The sequence below is a fragment of the Pan paniscus genome, chromosome 10 (genome assembly GCF_029289425.2).
Source record: "Pan paniscus chromosome 10, NHGRI_mPanPan1-v2.0_pri, whole genome shotgun sequence".
Lineage (NCBI taxonomy): Eukaryota > Metazoa > Chordata > Mammalia > Primates > Hominidae > Pan > Pan paniscus.
The window spans coordinates 39,929,776-39,949,761 of NC_073259.2; the positions used below are offsets into that span (position 1 = coordinate 39,929,776).

Here is a 19,986-nt window from a genome sequence, read left to right on the forward strand (position 1 = left end):
GATTACAGGCATGCACCACCATGCCCAGCTAATTTTGTATTTTTAGTAGAGAGGGTGTTTCTCCATGTTGGTCAGGGTGGTCTTGAACTCCCTAACTCAGGTGATCCACCTGCCTTGGCCTCCCAAAGTGTTGGGATTACAGGTGTGAGCCACCATGCCTGGCTCAATTAACAATTTTAAAATGTACAGTTCAGTGGCATTTATATTCTCTTGATCTATTATTTCTACATACTTGGCGTACAAAATTAATTTTTGTCTTTTGAATCTTCTTCAGTTTGGGAAGTGTATTTATGAAATTTTGGTTTGATTTAGTTGCTTTAATCCTTCTGATCTTTAGCTCTCAAGTAAGTAGCATAAGCACTGTTATTGCCTCTCTCTCTTTTCATCTGTGTGTGGGCGCATAAATACACACACTCTACCACCTCCTCCCGCCCCCAGCTTCCATTCCTTTTATTTATTTCAAGGTTATGAAGCCTTTTGTGGTGAAGGATGTATCATACACTTTACATTTCATAAAAGCGTAAGTCTACTTCGGAATCTTCCAGCCTTCCAGAGTAGCTGCCACAATCATCCCTATGTATCTTCATTCTAATTAGATTTATACCTTTCTAGAGCATTAGTTCTCAATGCTACACATTATAATCACCTGGGGGGTACGTTAAAAAAAAAAAAAATCTCCAGTGCCTAAGATGCACCCCAGACCAGTAAAATTAGAATTTTTTTTTTCTTTTTTTTTTTTGAGACATAGTCTCACTCTGTTGCCCAGGCTGGAGTGCAGTGGCACAATCTCACTGCAACCTCTGCCTCCTGGGTTCAAGCGATTCTCCTGCTTCACCCTCCCTAGTAGCTGGGACTACAGGCACATGCCACCATGCCTGGCTAATTTTTTGTATTTTTAGTAGAGATGGGGTTTCACCGTGTTAGCCAGAATGGTCTCAATCTCCTGACCTCGTTATCCGCCCATCTTGGCCCTCAAAGTGCTGTGATTACAGGCGTGAGCCACCACACCTGGCCTCTGTCATTTTTAAAAAGGAGCAGTCTGAATAATCTGGCTTGGAGCCACTGACCAGTGCAGAGAGTTTTGTTCCTAGGCCAGGTTCTGAAGCTGCCGACCTTGAAAACAACCCCCACATGTCCCTTACATCATAATGTTCATCTGGGGCCCCTGATAGCATTCTTAGCAGTACTGGCTGCTGTCAGGTAGACAGCTGGAAAGATAGGTGATTGTATGTTTTAAAGGTATAGGAGGGGATTGTGTTTCTTTCTTAAGACCACTGGAGAAGAAATTTGTTAGTTTGCATTATGCCTGATTTAAGATTACTGCCTGTATGATGATTTTAGCATTTTCTTCGCCCCGGCTCCTTTTTAGCAGCTTGAACGTTTTTCTTCCATTCGCCTCCTCTTCCCTCCCTATTTAGCAAACTGTTTTCAGTTGCCAGTTATGATTTACAACTTAGTCCATGCACCAGCATTCCAGCTGTGAGCAGCTGTGTGCACATCTGGGAACTTCTTCCCCTTAAGCGCCCCCAAAAGAGGCTATGTTTTTAAAAGTCAGTATCTCTCATTGATCCACGCATGGAATTTCCTTCCAATTGTGAATTTTGGTATCTTTGGGGACCACCTGGACCCCAAATGCTTTGTATGTCTCAGAGGAAAGCAGGTGAACATAAGATCAAAGAGATTTTATTATGAAAATCGGGCAGTAGAGATTTAGTTCATTTGGGCATCTCTAAATCTTTTTTGTGTGTGTGTGTTGCCACTAGAGAGGCTAGCATTATCTTCCATAATAAAGTTTTTTCAAATTACCTAGTTTGGGCCGGGTGCGGTGGCTCACGCCTGTAATCCCAGCACTTTGGGAGGCTGAGGCGTGTGGATCACTTGAGGCCAGGAGTTCAAGACCAGTGTGGTCAGTATGGTGAAACCCTGTCTCGACTAAAAATACAAAAAATTAGCCAGGCGTAGCCGGGTGTGATGGCTCACATCTGTAATCTCAGCACTTTGGGAGGCCGAGGCGGGGTGGATCACCTGAGGCTAGGAGTTTGAGACCAGCCTGGCCAAAATGGTGAGACCCCTGTCTCTACTAAAAATGGAAAAATTAGCCAGGTGCGGTGGCACGCACCTGTAATCCCAACTACTCAGGAGGCTGAGGCAGGAGAATCGCTTGAATCTAGGAGGCAGAGGTTGAAGTGAGCTGAGATTGTGGCACTGCACTCCAGCCTGGGCAACAGAGCAAGACTCTGTCTCAAAAAAAAAAAAAAAAAAAAATTAGCCAGGGGTGGTAGCAGGCACCTATAATCCCAGCTACTCAGGAAACTGAGGCAGGAGAATTACTTGAACCTGGAAGGTGGAGGTTGCAGTGAGCTGAGATTGTGCCACTGCACTTTAACCTAGGCAACAGAGGGAGACTGTGTAAATAAAAAAATTACCTGGCTTGTATAAAATTTTGCTTTTTGGCTCTCATCAGTGTTACTACACATGGATTTGAACCTGTGCTCCTTGTCTAGATTGTATTACTACATTTAGACCAAGTTTCAATACTCATCTCATGAATTATCAAATTTTTTCTCTCTCTTAAGAGACAGGTTCTCACTATGTTGCCCACCATGGAGCACAGTGGCGTGATCATAGCTCACTGCAGGCTTGAACTCCTGGGCCCAAGGGATCCTCCCACCTCAGCCTCCTGAGTCGGAGTAGCACACTTCAGGTGTGCATCACTGTGCCCAGCTAATTTGCAGAGACAGTTGCCCATGTTGGTCTCCAATTCCTAGTCTCAAGCAATCCTCCTATGTCAGCCTCCCAAAGTGCTGGGATTACAGGCATGAGTCACTGCACCAGGCCAGTTTTTTGTTTTTGTTTTTGTTTTCTTTTTTGTTTGTTTTTGTTTTCAGTCACAGTCCGGTTCTACCTTCTAATGCTAACAATCATCTATATCCAGAGGGGATAGGCACTGACCAGGGCCTTCTCTCTAACCAAGCATATAGGTATTGGTGTTTATGATCTCTGAAATTTTGCTATTTAATAGTATTGGCCTTACATAATTCTTACCTCTATTCTTCCATAAATACAGGTGACTGTGAAATGTGTCAAAATTATTGTTTAGTGTTAAGGTAAACTGAAAGTCTAAAAAAATAAAGATTGAGAGAGAGGTAGTATATTTGAAGTTTGTAAAATGAAAAGATACAGTTAGGGTAAACATGGTATTCTTTATCATTTCAGAAGCTTATTTACAATATTAAGGAGATTCCAAGTGAGTGGGATTAGAGGAGTTCCTAGATGTTGACTCCAGAGTATCTTTCTTTTCGCCCCTTTTCTTTTTTTTTTTTTTTTTTGAGACGGAGTCTTGCTGTGTTGCCCAGGCTGGAATGCAGTGGTGCGGTCTCAGCTCACTGCAACCTCCGCATCCCGGGTTCAAGCAATTCTACTGCCTCAGCCTCCCGAGTAGCTGGGGTTACAGGCACCTGCCACCATGCCTGGCTAATTTTTTGTATTTTTAGTAGAGATGGGGTTTCACCATGTTGGCCAGGCTGGTCTTGAACTCCTGAGCTTGTGATTCGCCTGCCTTGGCCTCCCAAAGTGCTGAGATTACAGGCGTGAGCCACCATGCCTCTGACTCCGGAGTATCTTATAGGACATTAGAGACTTTTAGGGTTCACCACCAGTCTTCTGGAGGAATTCCAGGAAAGATAATCACATCTTACAAAAATATCTCTTGGCATCACTGTCACTTCATTGTCACTGTCAGTACTTAGTATTAAGTTCTAAAAATTTTTCTGAATTGGTGAAAGAAATGGTATCAGGAGATATTAACTTAGGTTATGTTTTGTTGAGCCTAGAAGCAGGGAGTTTCTTTACTCTTTCCACAAGCTGTAACCTTTCTTTATCTTCTATTTATAGCAGAGCAATGATATCGCTCGGGGCTTTGAGAGAGGACTGGAACCAGAAAAGATCATTGGGGCAACAGATTCCTGTGGTGATTTAATGTTCCTAATGAAATGGTGAGAGAGATTTGGCTTCGCTTTACAATTGTGTTTCTTTGCCAGTGACTTGAATTTGTGTGGAAGATAGGGTGGCAAGACTGCATAGTCCCAAACCATGAATTTTGAATGTCAGAGATCTTTTTTTTTTTGAGACAGTGTTTCGCCCTTTGTTGCCCATGCTGGAGTACAGTGGTGCGATCTCACTCAGCTCACTGCAGCCTCCGCCTCCTGGGTTCAAGTGATTCTCCTCTCTCAGCCTCCCGAGTATCTGGGATTACAGGTGCCCGCCACCATGCCTGGCTAATTTTTGTATTTTTATTATTTATTTATTTATTTATTTATTTTTGAGACAAAGTCTCTTGTTGCCCAGGCTGGAGTGCAATGGTGCGATCTCAGCTTACCGCAACCTCTGCCTCCGGGTTCAAGCGATACTCCTGCCTCAGCCTCCCGAGTAGCTGGGATTACAGGCATGTGCCACCATACCTGGCTACTTTTATATTTTTAGTAGAGACAGGGTTCCTCTATGTTGGTCAGGCTGGTCTCAAACTCCCGACCTCAAGTAATCCGCCTGCCTCGGCCTCCCAAAGTGCTGGGATTACAGGCGTGAGCCACTGCGCCTGGCCCATTTTTGTATTTTTAGTAGAGTCGGGGTTTTGCTGTGTTGGCCAGGCTGGTCTTGAACTCCTGGAATGTCAGAGATCCTTAACTGATACCAATTATTGGTGTTAAACGGGAATTATGCTTCAGAATGGATTGCTATTAAGCAAATTATAGTACTACATATCAGAAAAAAAGGTAAATTTGAGGTAGAAAATATATAAAGGTCGGATGCAGTGGCTCACACCTGTAATCCCAACACTTTGGGTGGCCAAGGCAGGCGGATCGCTTGGGGTCAGGAGTTCGAGGCTAGCCTGGTTAACATGGTGAACTCCCATCTCTACTAAAAATACAAAAATTAGCTGGGCGTGGTGACGCATGCCTGTAGTCCAGCTACTTGAGAGGCTGAGGAAGGATAATTGCTTGAACCTGGGAGGCAGAGTTTGCAATAAGCTGAGATCGAGCCTCTGCACTCCTGCCTGAGCGACAGAGCAAGACTCCGTCTCTAAAAAAAAATAATAATAATAAATAAATATATATATATATATCTATATAAACATGACTTAACCATTTGTTTACACAGTTCTGAATTACTTACTGTAAGACCATGGGCCTATGATCCTGGGCTAGGAATCAAATGAGGCTTTCTGCCATCACTGAGGGCCAAACCTGCTGAATAATGTCTAAAAGAGAAAAATAATCTCAACAAAAAGCATTAAAGCTAATACTGGCCAAAGCACAAGTTATTTCATCCAGTAGAGAGAGGATGGCTCTTAGATGAAAAGGAAGTAGTTCTTCTCAATTTGATTTCTTTTTTTTTGAGACAGAGTCTCTTTCGCCTGGAGTGCAGTGGCGCGATCTTGGCTCACTGCAATCTCCGCCTCCCGGGTTCAAGCGATTCTCCTGCCTCAGCCTCCCAAGTAGCTGGGATTACAGGCGCCTACCACCATGCCTGGCTAATTTTTGTGTTTTTAGTAGAGATGGGGTTTTGCCATGTTGGTCAGGCTGGTCTCGAACTCCTGACCTCAAGCAATCTGCCTGCCTTGGCCTCCCAAAGTGCTGGGATTACAGGTGTGAGCCACTGCGCCCAGCCCTAATTTGATTTCTTAAAGACAGAGTGATTTATGGTGTGGTCCTCACTACCTCTGTTTCCAAGTATTCTGAATTTGCGATACATAAGAGGGTTTGTGTTGCAGTGCCACTAAAGAAACATGTTACCTTAAAAGTTGTATAATCAAGGCCGGGCGTGGTGGCTCACGTCTGTAATCCCAGCACTTTGGGAGGCCGAGACGCTGAGACGGGCGGATCACAAGGTCAGGAGATCAAGACCATCCTGGCTAACACGGTGAAACCCCGTGTCTACTAAAAATACAAAAAAAAAAATAGCCAGGCTTGGTGGCAGGCGCCTGTAGTCCCAGCTACTTGGGAGGCTGAGGCAGGAGAATGGCGTGAACCCGGGAGGCAGAGCTTGCAGTGAGCCGAGATCCTGTCACTGCACTCCAGCCTGGGCAACAGAGCGAGACTCTGTCTCAAAAAAAAAAAGTTGTATAATCAAAAGGCTTAACATTTTATCTGATGAGAGTACTGCTGGTAAATTACCCAGAAACCTGTATTTGAAGAATTGCCATATTCTGTCAGAAGTAAGGAGCTATATGGACTGCTTGTTTTGTTTTGTTTTTTTGAGACAGCGTCTTGCTTTATCACCCAGGCTGGAGTGCAGTGGTACCATCTCGGCTCACTGCAACCTTCGCCTCCCAGGTTCAAGCAGTTCTCATCCCTTAGCCACCTAAGTAGCTGGGATTATAGGCATGTGCCACCACACCTGGGTAATTTTTATATTTTTAGTAGAGACAGGGTTTCATCATGTTGGCCAGGCTGGTCTCGAACTCCTGATCTCAAGCAATCCACCTGCCTTGGCTTCCCAAAGTGCTGGGATTACAGGTATGAGCCACCACGCTGAGGCTGGACTGCTTTTTAAAAATTTTATTTTAGACAGTGTCTCGCCCTGTCACCCAGGCTGGAGTGCAGTGGCATAATCACAGCTCACTGCAGCCTTGCCCTCCTGAGCTCAAGTTATCCTCCTACCTCAGTCTCCTGAGTAGCTGGGACTACAGGTGCATGCCACCATGGCCTGCTAATTTTTAAAAAGTTTTTTGAAGAGACCAGGTCTTCCTATGTTGCCCCAGGCTCAAGTGCTTTTCTCACCTCGGCCTCCCAAAGTGCTGGGATTATAGGTATGAGGCGCTGTGCCTGGGCTGGACTGCTTTTTCCTACTCACCCATATGTGGTTACTTACAATTTACATTAACATTAATTGGCTTTTTCCACCATAGTCCAAATTTGAGTATCTGCTCCAATAAGGTGGTAATTTTTCTTGTCCACATCTCAGGATAATTTTATTTTGTTTTTTATTATTTATTTATTTTGAGACAGGGTCTCACTCTGTTGCCCAGGCTGGAGTGCAGTGGTTCAATCTCAGCTCACTGCAACCTCCACCTCCCAAGCCCAAGTGATCCTCCCACCTCAGCCTCCCAAGTAGCTGGGACCACAAGCATGCACCACCATGCCTAGCTGTTTTTTGTATTTTTTGTAGAGATGGGTTTTGCCATGTTGCCCAGGCTGGTCTCAAACTCCTAGGCTCAAGAGATCCACCTGCCTCAGCCTCCCAAAGTGCTGGGATTACAGGCATGAGCTGCTGCACCTGAGCTTCTCAGGATAATTTTAATTTTTTTTTAATTGATTTGGAATCATGCTTAAGGAACCATGTGGCTAGATTTTTTTTGTTATACTTGGTATTAGAGGCCCTACTGAGATAATTGAAATTTGTAGCTAAATTTTTATTTGCTCGTTGTTCCAATCCACAGTTCTGGCCAGAGGGGTAATGAGTATTTAAACGGACACAAGGTGAGGAGGGTTAAGACCCCTTCACTTAGATGATCTGGAAACTGGATTGACCAACCTGTGTATAATTGACTTGTGCATAATCAATAGAGCTGAATGTAGGGTTTTTTTTTTTTTTTTGAGACGGAGTCTTGCACTGTTGCTCAGGCTAGAGTGCAGTGGCGCGATCTCAGCTCACTGCAAGCTCCGCCTCCCGGGTTCACGCCATTCTCCTGCCTCAGCCTCCCGAGTAGCTGGGACTACAGGCGCCCGCCACCACGCCCGGCTAATTTTTTGTACTTTTAGTAGAGTCGGGGTTTCACCGTGTGAGCCAGGATGGTCTCGATCTCCTGACCTCGTGATCCACCCGCCTCGGCCTCCCAAAGTGCTGGGATTACAGGTGTGAGCCACCGTGCCCGGCCCCTGAATGTAGGTTTGATTGGGTTCACTCACATGCTCATATTCACAAATAAAAATTTTGGAAGCAGATTAATATTATTTATTATTCATCTTTTTAACCTAAGCCCACCATGGTTTACATCTAACTTCTAGCTACAGACATCTGTTTCTGTATAATATATTAGCTATTAATCCATTTACTTAAATTTCTTCTTGAAAATATTGAAAGGGTCCTTTTCACCTTGAAACCAAGGTGAGGAGGAAATCAAGTCAACTAAATCCATATAATGACATAAACATATGTCTGGACAGATTCTTTCACTCTTCCTCTCCTTTTAAGTCTCATATTCTTTCTCTCCAGGAAAGACACAGATGAAGCTGACCTGGTTCTTGCAAAAGAAGCTAATGTGAAATGTCCACAAATTGTGATAGCATTTTATGAAGAGAGACTGACATGGCATGCGTATCCTGAGGATGCGGAAAACAAAGAGAAAGAAACAGCAAAGAGCTAAAGGAGGGGATGGTCTCTGTCATTTCTCTTTGTACATAATACATTCACCTCCCTGCCTCCTCTCCTTTCTACCCACCCCTTTCTATCCTAAACACATCCATAAAAAATGTGCTTATCACTGTGCTCCACAGGAGAAATATTGGTATTGGTTCTCTTGTAACATAACTGATGGTCTGATTAATGATAAGTGTCTCTCTGTGAAGACCAGGCATTTACATACTGAGTGTAATACCCACAATTTTTTTTTCCTTTGCCCTGATCTCTTCCTTCTGCTTCCCTGTGACCTCAAGATGAGTTTTAACTTTTTAATCACCTTAGAGTCTTGATCTTTTCAGGGTTGGTCGCTTTTTAGGTTGGGGGATTTTGTTACAATGATGTTGAATTTTGGTTTCTTGCTTTGGTTCTTAGAACATGTTGCTGACTAGCTGGCCTTTGTTCTGACATGTTGAGATGGAAAGGATGTTGCCCATCTGTTAAAAAGCCAATAGCAACTGCCTACCTGTTGGGGCTTTCCCAGCCTTGTTCAGCTCTACCCAGGAGAATACAGGGTTTCTGGTGTGGTCTTCTGGGCCACCCTCTGTTGTTCATCCTCACTCATCCTCCCAGAATTACTCCATCCTTTGGAAGATTTGAAATTTTACACTGAAATCTGTCAAGACACTCTTTTTAGCCCCAGGACTTTCGGTATTGCTTTTAGCACTCCCCACTTCTGCTTCTGTAAAGTGATATCAATTTGTGATAAAATGACAAGATTATTAACTGTGGAGATTTGTAGCTATAGTACATGAGGATGATGGGGTAGGGTACAATTGTCTTTATTATCATATATGGTATGTATGTATGATTTCTTTCCATTCCTCATATTTAGACTGTATATTTATGTAGGTGTGAGTGATTGCCTGGTGCTTGCTTGTGCCAAGGTGCTAGGCACCCTCCAACCCTGCCAACTTTTGTGGCCTCCCAAAGCATTCCTGTTACCAAAGAGGCTTCAAACCTGACCCTCACTTCTCAGTGGACCCGAGTTTCCCTTCCATGCCATTATTTTCAGTGGGGAAGTTTTAGAGGTGAGCTGTTGGCCACAATATCAATTTTAAGTGTTCATAGCAGTTATGTCTCCTGCATTCTTGGCTCCTGGATTTACCACCAAGAGTCCCCAAAATATTAATGCTCTTCCCTTTTTCTACCCTCAAACTTATAGTTGTATCTTATTTTTTAAAATGAATTTTCATGGCCAGGCACAGTGGCTACCGCCTGTAATCCCAGCACTTTGGGAGGCTGAGGCAGGAGAATTGCTTGAAGCCAGAAGTTTGAGACCAGCCTGGGCAATGTAGTGAGACCCCCTGTCTCTAAAAAATATAAATAAAAATAAAGGCATGTTCCTGAAAGACTGTCACCTTGGAAAGTGACAGGCCCTGGCATTAGCATGTTGACACAACCTTTTCTTCTTACTCAGCAAAATACTTCGTTTTGGTTTCTTCTTGTGTTGCTATTGAGAAATTTGTCTGATCATATCCTTCTGCCTTTGTCCCCCAAGAAATGCCCTACTTTATCCTTTTCTTTTTGTAGTTGAGGAGGGCTAGAGAATCACAATTAAAAGTAAGGAAATAGCAGGGTTTTGAGGATCCTTGTCCCAGCCCCAAAGCTGAGGAAATAAGAATAAATGCTTAATATAGCCTTAATTCTAGAGTGCACCAGCCATGAGGCTGCTTTTCTTGTTGTTTTTGATTTTTAAAACATACAGCTGTCTGGCCAGGAGCATCTACCATTTCTAGATTATTCAGAGCAATGAGGGGAATGGATGGATTACTCCAGTCCACAGATGAGCCACATAATATGCAAATCATATACCCATTCATAGCATTTGTTAACATTGCTTCCCTGCTCAGCTGCTGATTGAATTCTGTGTGCTTATATAAATTATGTCAAAAATTATACTGCATAATTGAGGTGACAGCTGTTGCTGCAGTGACATGACAGACTGGAACAATGAAGCTTTTGGTTTAAGTCAGCCAGGAAAATCCTTCTGAATGGTAATGTGATTGGGCAAGAGCTCATAAACCATACCTCAAGTGGGTGGGAGTTTTATCTCTATATTCCTTCTCTCTCTGAAGGAATTAAAGGCCTAGATCAAGTGCTGGATAATTGACAATTGCTTGTACTTAATCTGATCGTTATCTAAAAGAAGGAAAGGATGGTCAGGAAACATTTATCATAAATGTAGCCAAGGATATCAATTAGGGTAGACAAGAATAGGACAAAAATAGGCCAGAGCTCCTGAGGAGGTGATTTGGGTCTCTTGATTTGCAGAAAATGACAGCCTATCCAAGTGGCCCAGTGTATGCCTCCCAGTAGCAGTGGGCATGTAAACTGCAGCGACCTTATTTTTAAAACCAAAAACCTAGTATGTGGACAAAGAACATGACAATATTTGGTACTGAGATTGGTTCTGAGAAACCTGGGGCATGTGGCTGCTGTGGTTATAGGTAATATTTAAGACATTCATAAAAATCTGATATTCTTTTACCGAAATAACCCCAGTATCATCTACTACTTACCATCTCTTAATAGACTTTACTCTGCCTTTTTTGTCTTCGGTTTATTGTACTGAGTGCCGCCAAAACAACTTTTGTTCTCTTCCTGCCTACCTGCAGCTGGTTCTATAGGAATGTAGGGAGCCAGAGGCCAGTATTGATTTCAGCCCTTAGCACAAAGGAAATCAGATGCCTGCTTCCAGCATTTGTTAGTGTTGAGTAGATGTTCTTGCCCTAGAAGAATTACAGCCTCAAACAGAAACCTGTTTCATGGAGCTTTCTCCCCTCAGAAGAGTTAATAGTTAAGAGCTAAGCACTCTTAAACACCTAAGTCTCAAATGCTAAAAATTTATTTTTCTTGTGTTTAGTCCTCTTTCAAGACATCTTTCTAAGCCTTTCAGTAATCAACATTAAAAGATCTCCCTTTCTTCAGAGTTATAGCACAGCTTTGCCCAGTAGAGGCTACCAAGGACAGCTTAGCAGCCCTTTGATTGCTGGGCTGGGCAGATGGCCTTCAAGTTAAGATCAAATGCCGGGAAAATCAGCCTACATGGGAGCACCCATTTTAAACCTGGAGAGAACCATGATGTTTTCTTCTTCAAATAACAATCTAGTTTTTTTCCCCCAGTACTAAAATTGTATTGTCTTTCAGACAATATAATTTTTATTTAAAATTGGAACATACTATCTTCATGCTTTCTAAGCTAAATCTTAATTTAGATTTCACTCCTCAGTAGATCCCAGAGAAGAAGCTATATAGGATCCAGATTCAAATTTAACAGTGTCTTCTACTTTTTTAGTTATGTTTTCTATCAACTCCTGCTGCCTTTTCAAATAAGGATATTTTTCAGGAGACTCTTCTACTTGTCCACTGACTGTATTTTTTCCTTTTTGATCCGTAGCCCTGGTTAAATGGCTGACATCCTTCCGTGGATGATTCTTGGAGGTAGTCTCAGAATTCCAAAGTGATTGTCTGTCGTCTTCTTGTCTTGATCCTAATGCAGACATTCACCTCTATTATTTATTTATTTTTTTTAGACGGAGTCTCGCTCTGTCACCAGGCTGGAGTGCAGTGGCACAATCTTGGCTTACTGCGCCCTCCACCTCCTGGGTTCAAGCGATTCTCCTGCCTCAGCCTCTCGAGTAGCTGGGACTACAGGTGTGTGCCACCATGCCCAGCTAATTTTTGTATTTTTGGTAGAGATGGGGTTTTACCATGTTTGCCAGGATGGTCTCGATTTCCTGACCTTGTGATCTGCCCACCTTGGCCTCCCAAAGTGCTGGAATTACAGGCATGAGCCACCGTGCCTGGCCACCTCTATTAAATTTTTGTGGACAAAAATAAAATTGTCATTATTTGTTTGCTCTCATGGAGCACTTTCAGTAATACAATTTTTTTTTAATTCCAGTTGCCCTCTTTGTTGCTCTGTCCTCTGTAATACCTGACTTTGCTAAAGACTTGAGGGGTGGTTTCAGAAGAGGGTCAGGTGATGGGAAGGCAGGATGAGAAAAGCCCTGGACTTGCATGTTTGAGAAGGCTTCCAACCACATCTTCACTCAGACTCTTGGAATTCCTGTCCCCAAAACAAGCTTCTGTTTTTTGCTCACAATGCTATATTTCTAAATTTTTCCTGAATTACTGAGAAGCAGTCATTAGCTTTGTTAAGTTTGGTTTGGGGACATTGTTGGTATCAAAAATCGAAGTCTTATTCATTTGATGTAGGCCATGAATCATCAATAACTGGTTGCTGGAAAGCTTGACTACCATCCACTGGGGTGCTATTTTGAGAAGGATTTTTGGGTATCTTTGTAGTCTGCAATTAGTTGATGATTGCTTTCTAGTTTATCAACTGCATTTATATTTGCTTTTCTGTTCATGGAAAATCCATTATTTGCTGGGGTTTTTTGTTTGTTTGTTTGTTTTTCCCACTTACAGCAAGTAAAAGTGGTCTGAGGTTATCCTTGTTTTTCTTCGCGGTTTGCCATGTGTGAAAGTAGATTTCCTGCTATTGCTATATTCTCATTATAGACAGAATAGTGGAGAACAGTGTTGCCATGGACAAAATCCAGTTTTGGTCCACTCTGGGGAGCATTTGGACCTGTGGTGCTTCTAACAATTAAAAGTCTAGATGGTCCTTGACTGTCCCCCAGCCATACTGCATACTACTTTGTGCATTCTACTTTGTGTCATTAATGAAAGATTGGTTCTGTCCCTGTAACTTAGGCATTTATTATTCTTAACTCTTCATTCCTGTTCTGTAGCCAACCTGCAGTCCATTTTCCCTATGTTCAGGCCAAACCACAGGGCATTGGGGAAGGTTTTTGGGATTTTCATATTGAGATTTTATTGAATCTGTAGTTTACCCCAGCTTTCCTAAGGTACAGTGAGGGGTTGGAGGGATCTGTGTTTGGCCCGGGGAGCAATTGTCTCTACCTTAAGGTTCAGTTTTGAGGGCATAAAATACTACTTTGCAATGTCATGAGAACACCATTAGATCTGAAATGTGGAAATGGTTTCTCACAATTTAAAGGAAAAACCCACTTTGCACCCATGATCCCATCATTTTGGTTGAGATTTTAGAATAAAAATTATAGTGTTGAGATCCGTACTTTTGTAATCAGACCACCAAGCATGCCTGTGGCAAGGCAGAGAGGAAAGGTCTGGAGCCAGTGTATTGCAGTTTCATGCTACCTTTACCTGCTAATCATAAAAATTATGTTTTCAAAAGTAGATGATACTAGCCTTACACCCAAAAACATGTTCTGAATTAGATGCCCCCTCACCCAATTTTTATTAAGCTTTCTAAATTCCAGCCACATTGCTGTACATCAACATTGGTTTCATTCAACAGACATTTTTTTGGCCTGAAGATACAAGGTTCAGAAAGAGGCCATCCCTGCCCTCAAATAACTTTCATACTGGTGTGTGATGAACTGACCATTAATAGTTTAAGTGCTTACAAGCTATGTTTCTGTTCAAAAAAAATAGTTTGGTATAATAAATGCTATAAACCAATACACATTTCTGACTTGGGGGCAGAGACAGACTGGCTGATGTTGTATAGTTTGTAGCCCTGGAGTAAGAAGTTGACATTAATTTCGGCCTATATGTGGAAAAGACCTATAACATTGGGTGAACTGAGCCAGCTGGCCATAGAACACAAGAACATATTCCAGGAAATAAATATAGCTGGAGGGTTGGAAATGCTGTTATTACTGAGAGAGAAAACAGGTGAGTTGGGATTGAGAACTCCTGATTTTCATCCCTGGTTTAGATTCTTGGCCAAAGTAGTGGTAGAGTTAATCTTTGCTTGTGGAAAGCATTAACTATGTTGCAGATTCAGTTGTGTTACATTATTGTGGGTTCTATAACAACATATTCCTCATGGACACTTTACCAGAGTTGCTCACACCTTTTTCAATTTCTCATCCCTTTTGGAGGAATGAACATGAGACTTACTGCCTTTAAGCCTAAAACGGACATGCTTTCCAATGACGAGATTTTCTAAAGAGAAGGCTTGGAGCACATCTGTTAATACCTGAGCATCTACTCTGAGCAGTGCAGTTTTATTCAATACTGGAGAGAGGGTGATTTCTTTTTTTTTTGAGACGGAGTCTCGCTCTGTCTCCCAGGCTGGAGTGCAGTGGCGCAATCTCGGCTCACTGCAAGCTCCGCCTCCCGGGTTCACGCCATTCTCCTGCCTCAGCCTCCCGAGGAGCTGGGACTACAGGCGCCGGCCACCACGCCCGGCTAATTTTTTGTATTTTTAGTAGAGACGGGGTTTCACTTTGTTAGCCAGGATGGTCTCAATCTCCTGACCTCATGATCCACCCACCTCGGCCTCCCAGAGTGCTGGGATTACAGGCGTGAGCCACCGCCGGGCCGAGAGGGTGATTTCTAAGCAGAGAATTGTATCAGTTATGTGGAAACCTTTGCCAGAAATACATATACCTTGTATATTAAATCTGAGTCTCAGATTTAATCATCGAAGCCTAGCTGGGTTAAGAAACAGTCTGATCGTAAGGATGTTGTCGATTCTGACCCATGGATGACCACAAGAAAAAAGATATTTATTTCTGCCTGGATAATTGAGAGTTGACTAACTTTGGAAGTCAGAATTCCCAGGAATTAGAGTAACTGCTCTGGAAAGTTAAAGTGTGAAGTTTTTTAGATAGTTTCATAAAAACAATTCTGGTTTCTTTTTGCTTGTGCTGACTTTCTTGGATTTTAATCTACCTCATCTTGTCTTTTTAGAGTTACTTCAACTTGTCACTTTAACATTGTGCTTGACTTTGGTTGTTTTCTAAGATGGAATTTTTCCTGTTCATTGACAGCTTGTTCTCTTGCCTTTTCATTCTGATCCTCATTTCATCTAACATCATCTCATATTGCTCCTCTGTCAAGAGAAATGTTTTAAAATAGTTTAAAGTCTTGTTTTATGGGAAGAAAGTGATCCTCCAATGCTATTTGTTTCTGAGGTCAGTAAGAGAAGGAGTTAAAACAAGGCAGTGGGGAAGGGAATGAATCCTGCACTGGAGGCAAAAGCTGACAAGGAAAGAGCCATTAATTAAGACAATTTCAAAGTCAACTGATTGTGATCATTAATGTCACAATAGATCAAAACCTAATTATCACAGCCTAGGTAAGAGCCATCAGTATTAATCGGAAAATCTAATAGGAAACTATTATCAAGAAATTAGGCCAAATTGAATGCAGTGAACTTTTTATCTTGGCATTCTCTATTTTTTTGTGATGTCCCCTGGCATTGGCAGGTGTGACCCTAACAGTCGATTCAAGGCCAAGTGGTCAGTTTGTCAGCCTTTTTTAAGGGATTTCTTTTTATTTTTAGGAATTCCAAACAGAGTTAACCTAAACTGTCATTGCCAAAAGATCAGTCTTAAACTTTCATAGCACCTGTCACTGTTTAATGTGATCAGCTATCAGTGAGGAAAAAAAAAAAAATCTATTTAGGTCTTGGAATGGTTCCTGTACCTAGAGTATCCATATTGAACCTTTTTTTTTTTTTTTTTTTGAGATGGAGACTTGCTCTTTTGCCCAGGCTGGAGTGCAGTGGCGTGATCTTGGCTCACTGCAACCTCCGCCTCCCGAGTTCAAGCAGTTCTCTGCCTCAGCCTCCCGAGCAGCTGGGATTATAGGCGCCTGCCACCATGCCCGGCTAATTTTTGTATTTTTAGTAGAGACAGGGTTCACCATCTTGGCCGTGCTGGTCTTGAACTCCTGACCTTGTGATCCGCCTGCCTCGGCCACTCAAAGTGCTGGGATTGCAGGCGTGAGCCAGCACCCGGCCACAGTATCTTTATTACAGCTCACTGCAGCCTCAATCTCCTGGGCTCAAATGATCCTCCTGCCTCAGCCTCCCAAGCAGCTGGGACTACAGGCGCACACCACGGTGTCTGGCTAATTTTATTATTTAAAAAATGTTTTGTAGAGACAGTCTCCCTGTGTTACCCAGGCTGGTCTCCAACTCGTGAGCTCAAGTGATCCACCTGCCTCAGCCTCCCAAAGTGCTGGGATTACAAGCATAAGCCACCGCACCCGGCCCCTAGTGAACATTTTACTGTATGTGTTGATAAATCATCTTTTGAGTTTCTGTTTTATGTGGGGACTTCCTACACTGGCTGCTGTGAAGAGGTATGGAAGAAAGGAGAGGCTTTCTGCCTAGAAATTCTTTGAGAACACCTGAAAAGACAGTTTAATCATGTCACAACACTCTTAAGGCTCAAGTCAGTGTTCTGGTTTCCGGTAGCTTTAGGATTGGATTCTAAACAAGAGCTGGTGGTGAGTTTGGTGTTTGTCTCGTGTCACCCTCACCCCTCACCTCCTCAGTTTAGGATAAGAGACATAATGATTTCTACCAGAATCCAAAGTAAATCCAAAGGGGGAGAAAAGACATAACTGTTTTTTCTTCTACCTTTTTTTTGTTAAAGAGTTACATCTCTCACAGGAGGAAAGAATTCAAGAGTCTATATGATTAGTTACAGAGAATATTTTCATCCCCTCTCCCTGAATAGAAAAGCAGGGGTCACCATTTGTATCCTTACCCTTGAGGTGTTTTTGAAGATGCTGTAACTCTTGAAGTTGGGCTGAGGCAGAAAGGTTGGAAAAATGCAGCCCTCTGGGTATTGTGGGGAGGGATGTGATGTAGTAAGAGGGTGTTTTGTGGTGCTAGGATTCCCACGCCACCAACTTGCAGCTTTATAAGAGCGCTACCAAGAACCACCACTGGGGAAAAGGTTCTTATTCATTGTTTCTGTTGGAATGTGATCTTGCTTTCTGGATTTTAGGAATTCAGGTTACTCAGTATAAAACTCTGAGAAATCAGTGTGACTTAGTCCTTCACCTCCTAAGATAAAGTGAATATTTCTTTACAAAATAATTCATGTCCTTAATGTTAAAGATGTAATTTTATTTTCAAAACATCTATAACATGACTTTCAGAAGCAGTTCATTTTTCCAAGATTCCTCACATTATACTAGATAAATAATAGGCCCTCAGTTAATACCCTTCAGTTATTGAATTAATCTAGTTTGTGGAATGAGGTGTATCCTGCCAACTTCCCTCTGCTCCCAAGTACACTCTGAGAAGTAAAATGCTCTGGGAAATGGAACAAGAATCGAGTGGATGCTGACTCTGTGTGCCCACCTCCTCAACTGATTGATAATGGTTGACCTTGGGCAAGTCACTTCTTTCAATGCCTCAGTTCCCCATCTGTCAAATGGGGTTAATAATACTGACCTACCTCACAGGGGTGTTGTTGTGAGGCATTGTAAATCAAAGTTAATAGAATACTTCAGGGTCCTCTGTGGAGGATGTCTTGAGCCAGAGTTTAAGCCTGACACACAGGCTTTGGTCCTCACTGAGCTGTCTCCAAGACTGGAACTACTTAGTGACTCGGCAAATTTTCTGCCCCCCACCCCTCATCAAAGCTGCTAGTTCAGATGTTGACAGTGTTTTCATGAATGTTGGAATCTTACTAGTCCAGACTTACTTAGGATGTTGTTGGGGAAGGCACTTGGGATTTTCTGTGTCTTGCATTCACAGAGGGAGGCCATTTCAGATTCAAGAGCATTGGATTAGGGAATCGTGAGGCAGGGATGCTACTGCTTATTTCTCTCTGCAGGTTGGGGATTAAAGTTCCGTTCGCCATGGGTTTGAAGCAGACTCAGACTGTCTCAGGATCAAAGCAACCCTCAATGGTTTTGATTTATGTCATTGCTTACCACTCCCCAACCAATCCCAGGACAGCTGGGTCATTGTACCCCTTTGTGGTATCTGTACCTGGGCCTCTCCTTCCTCATAGGGACCAGCTGATTGAATAAATGTGACCACCTTATTTCCACCCCCCCCCCAAAAGCTACATTGGAATTAATTTTCCTAGAAATGTGTATAACACTCAGAATTGGGCATTGATCCTTAAAGCTTCATCCCATTCACCGTATTCAACATCTGTCATCTCTTAGTGTCTGCAGTCTGAACCTAACCTTGACTTTTTTTCCCTCTGGTTTGAGAAAACTTTGGACACTATTTCTACTTGGCCAGGTGTGGGCTCAAGAGCCTTACTCTTTCCATCTCAGTTTAGGGGCGCAGCCAGCTCCTCTTCCCAATAGGGCTCTTTCTGCTTTCCCTCTCCTTGGCCCTAGATTTGTAATCCATGAAAAAGCACAAGGTCCTGGCTCCTTGCGGTCACATTCTGGTTCTCTGTGTTTTGTGGACTCTGCTCTCACTGTTCACCCAGCACTAGCAGTACCAGACGGTTCTGTGGAGTCCTGGGGAATGGAGAGAGCACAGTCTGACTCCCTGCCAAGTAGCCAGGAGTTGACTTGCCCATGGTCCGCTGGCTTTCCCACCACTTCCTACAGGATGGGATCTAAGAGACTCAAGAGCTGGGTTTCTTTCAGCACTCTGTACTGTCCCAAATAGCAAACAAATCACTTTGTAGCCAGATTTCTGAATGGAAATGAGAAATTGAATTCTCCATGGACTTTTAGGTTTATGGGGGAGTTTTAGCTGTGTTTCTTGGTTTTATTTCAGCCAAACATGTCTGCTTTTGATTTTTTTTTTTAAAGTATAAGTGGTCTATATATATGTTCACCTTTTAAATGTAAATGTTTAAAAAGTAAGCATTTATGTGTTTCCATAACTGACATCTGATGCAGACCTCATTCTCTCCCCCTCTTCTACCCTCCTCTTTTCCCCCTTTTCATACTCTTGTATTGGTTCTAATAAATGGTTGCTTTTCAAATATGGATTCTGAGTGGTGGTTTAAAGATCTGGGTCTTATGCCCCTTCTTTAATTTGGGCCCTGGAGTGTCAGCTCAATTTCTGAAAGAGCAACAAGACTTGGAGAACATGGGCTTCTTTTCTAAGGATTACTGGTCTCTGACTTTCTGCAAATAACCACAGGTTGGCGCAAGCCTGAGGAAATAAGATAATGCGTATCCTGTTTCCTACTCTTATTTCCTTAACTGGTTCAGTGTGTACCTTTCCTGGTTTCCATGCTCTTCTCTGCTCCTAATGGTTCAGAGAATAAATATTAGCCTTCAGCAACCTAGGGATCCCTGGAAGAGTCATCTCATGGCTATTAGAACTTATGGAATACCACATCAAGCAAATGCAGTCTAAATCAGGTTTGAAAATATGTGAATTTGTAAACTTTGTATTTTATCTTTCTGATTTGCTTCACAAATACCAAAGAAACTTCTCTGAGGATGGAAGGCTTGCAGGTCAGGAACATGGTGTGAGGTCAGTTGGAAGTTAGGAGGAGGAAAGTATGTGGATAATCAAGAAATTATTGAATAATATAAGCCTGATGTGGCCCTGAATCTAATGGAGATAGGCAGAAACTCACAGAAGAGAGAAGTGAGGAAGATGAAGGGGTCACCAAACCCAGATACCCTCCCACTGATATGTGAGGCCTCTGGAGCGGAGCACTTGTTTCTACCATCTCTTATCTGCAATTCTCCCATCTTGTTTTCCTTTCTTGCTGAGTTATAGGGTCTCCCCAGTCTAATCTCGTAAAGTCTTATGAAGACATCTGTAGGTTGGCTGGCTTAATGGTCCATGACCTC

The 19,986-nt window shown here is 42.7% G+C and overlaps 1 protein-coding gene across 3 annotated transcripts in view; it reads left to right on the forward strand.

Moving 5' to 3' along the window:
- The window catches only part of CBX5 (chromobox 5), a 57,804-nt gene extending 38,640 nt beyond the window's left edge, over positions 1 to 19,164 (forward strand). For all 3 annotated transcript variants that reach the window (XM_003807580.5, XM_003807581.6, XM_003807582.7), the window contains exons 4-5: positions 3,895 to 3,995; positions 8,215 to 19,164. In XM_003807580.5, the coding sequence (XP_003807628.1) occupies positions 3,895 to 3,995; positions 8,215 to 8,365 (252 nt within the window). In that variant the 3' untranslated portion in view covers positions 8,366 to 19,164. The remainder of the gene's footprint in view (positions 1 to 3,894; positions 3,996 to 8,214) is intronic.
- The last annotated feature ends 822 nt before the right edge of the window (positions 19,165 to 19,986 follow it).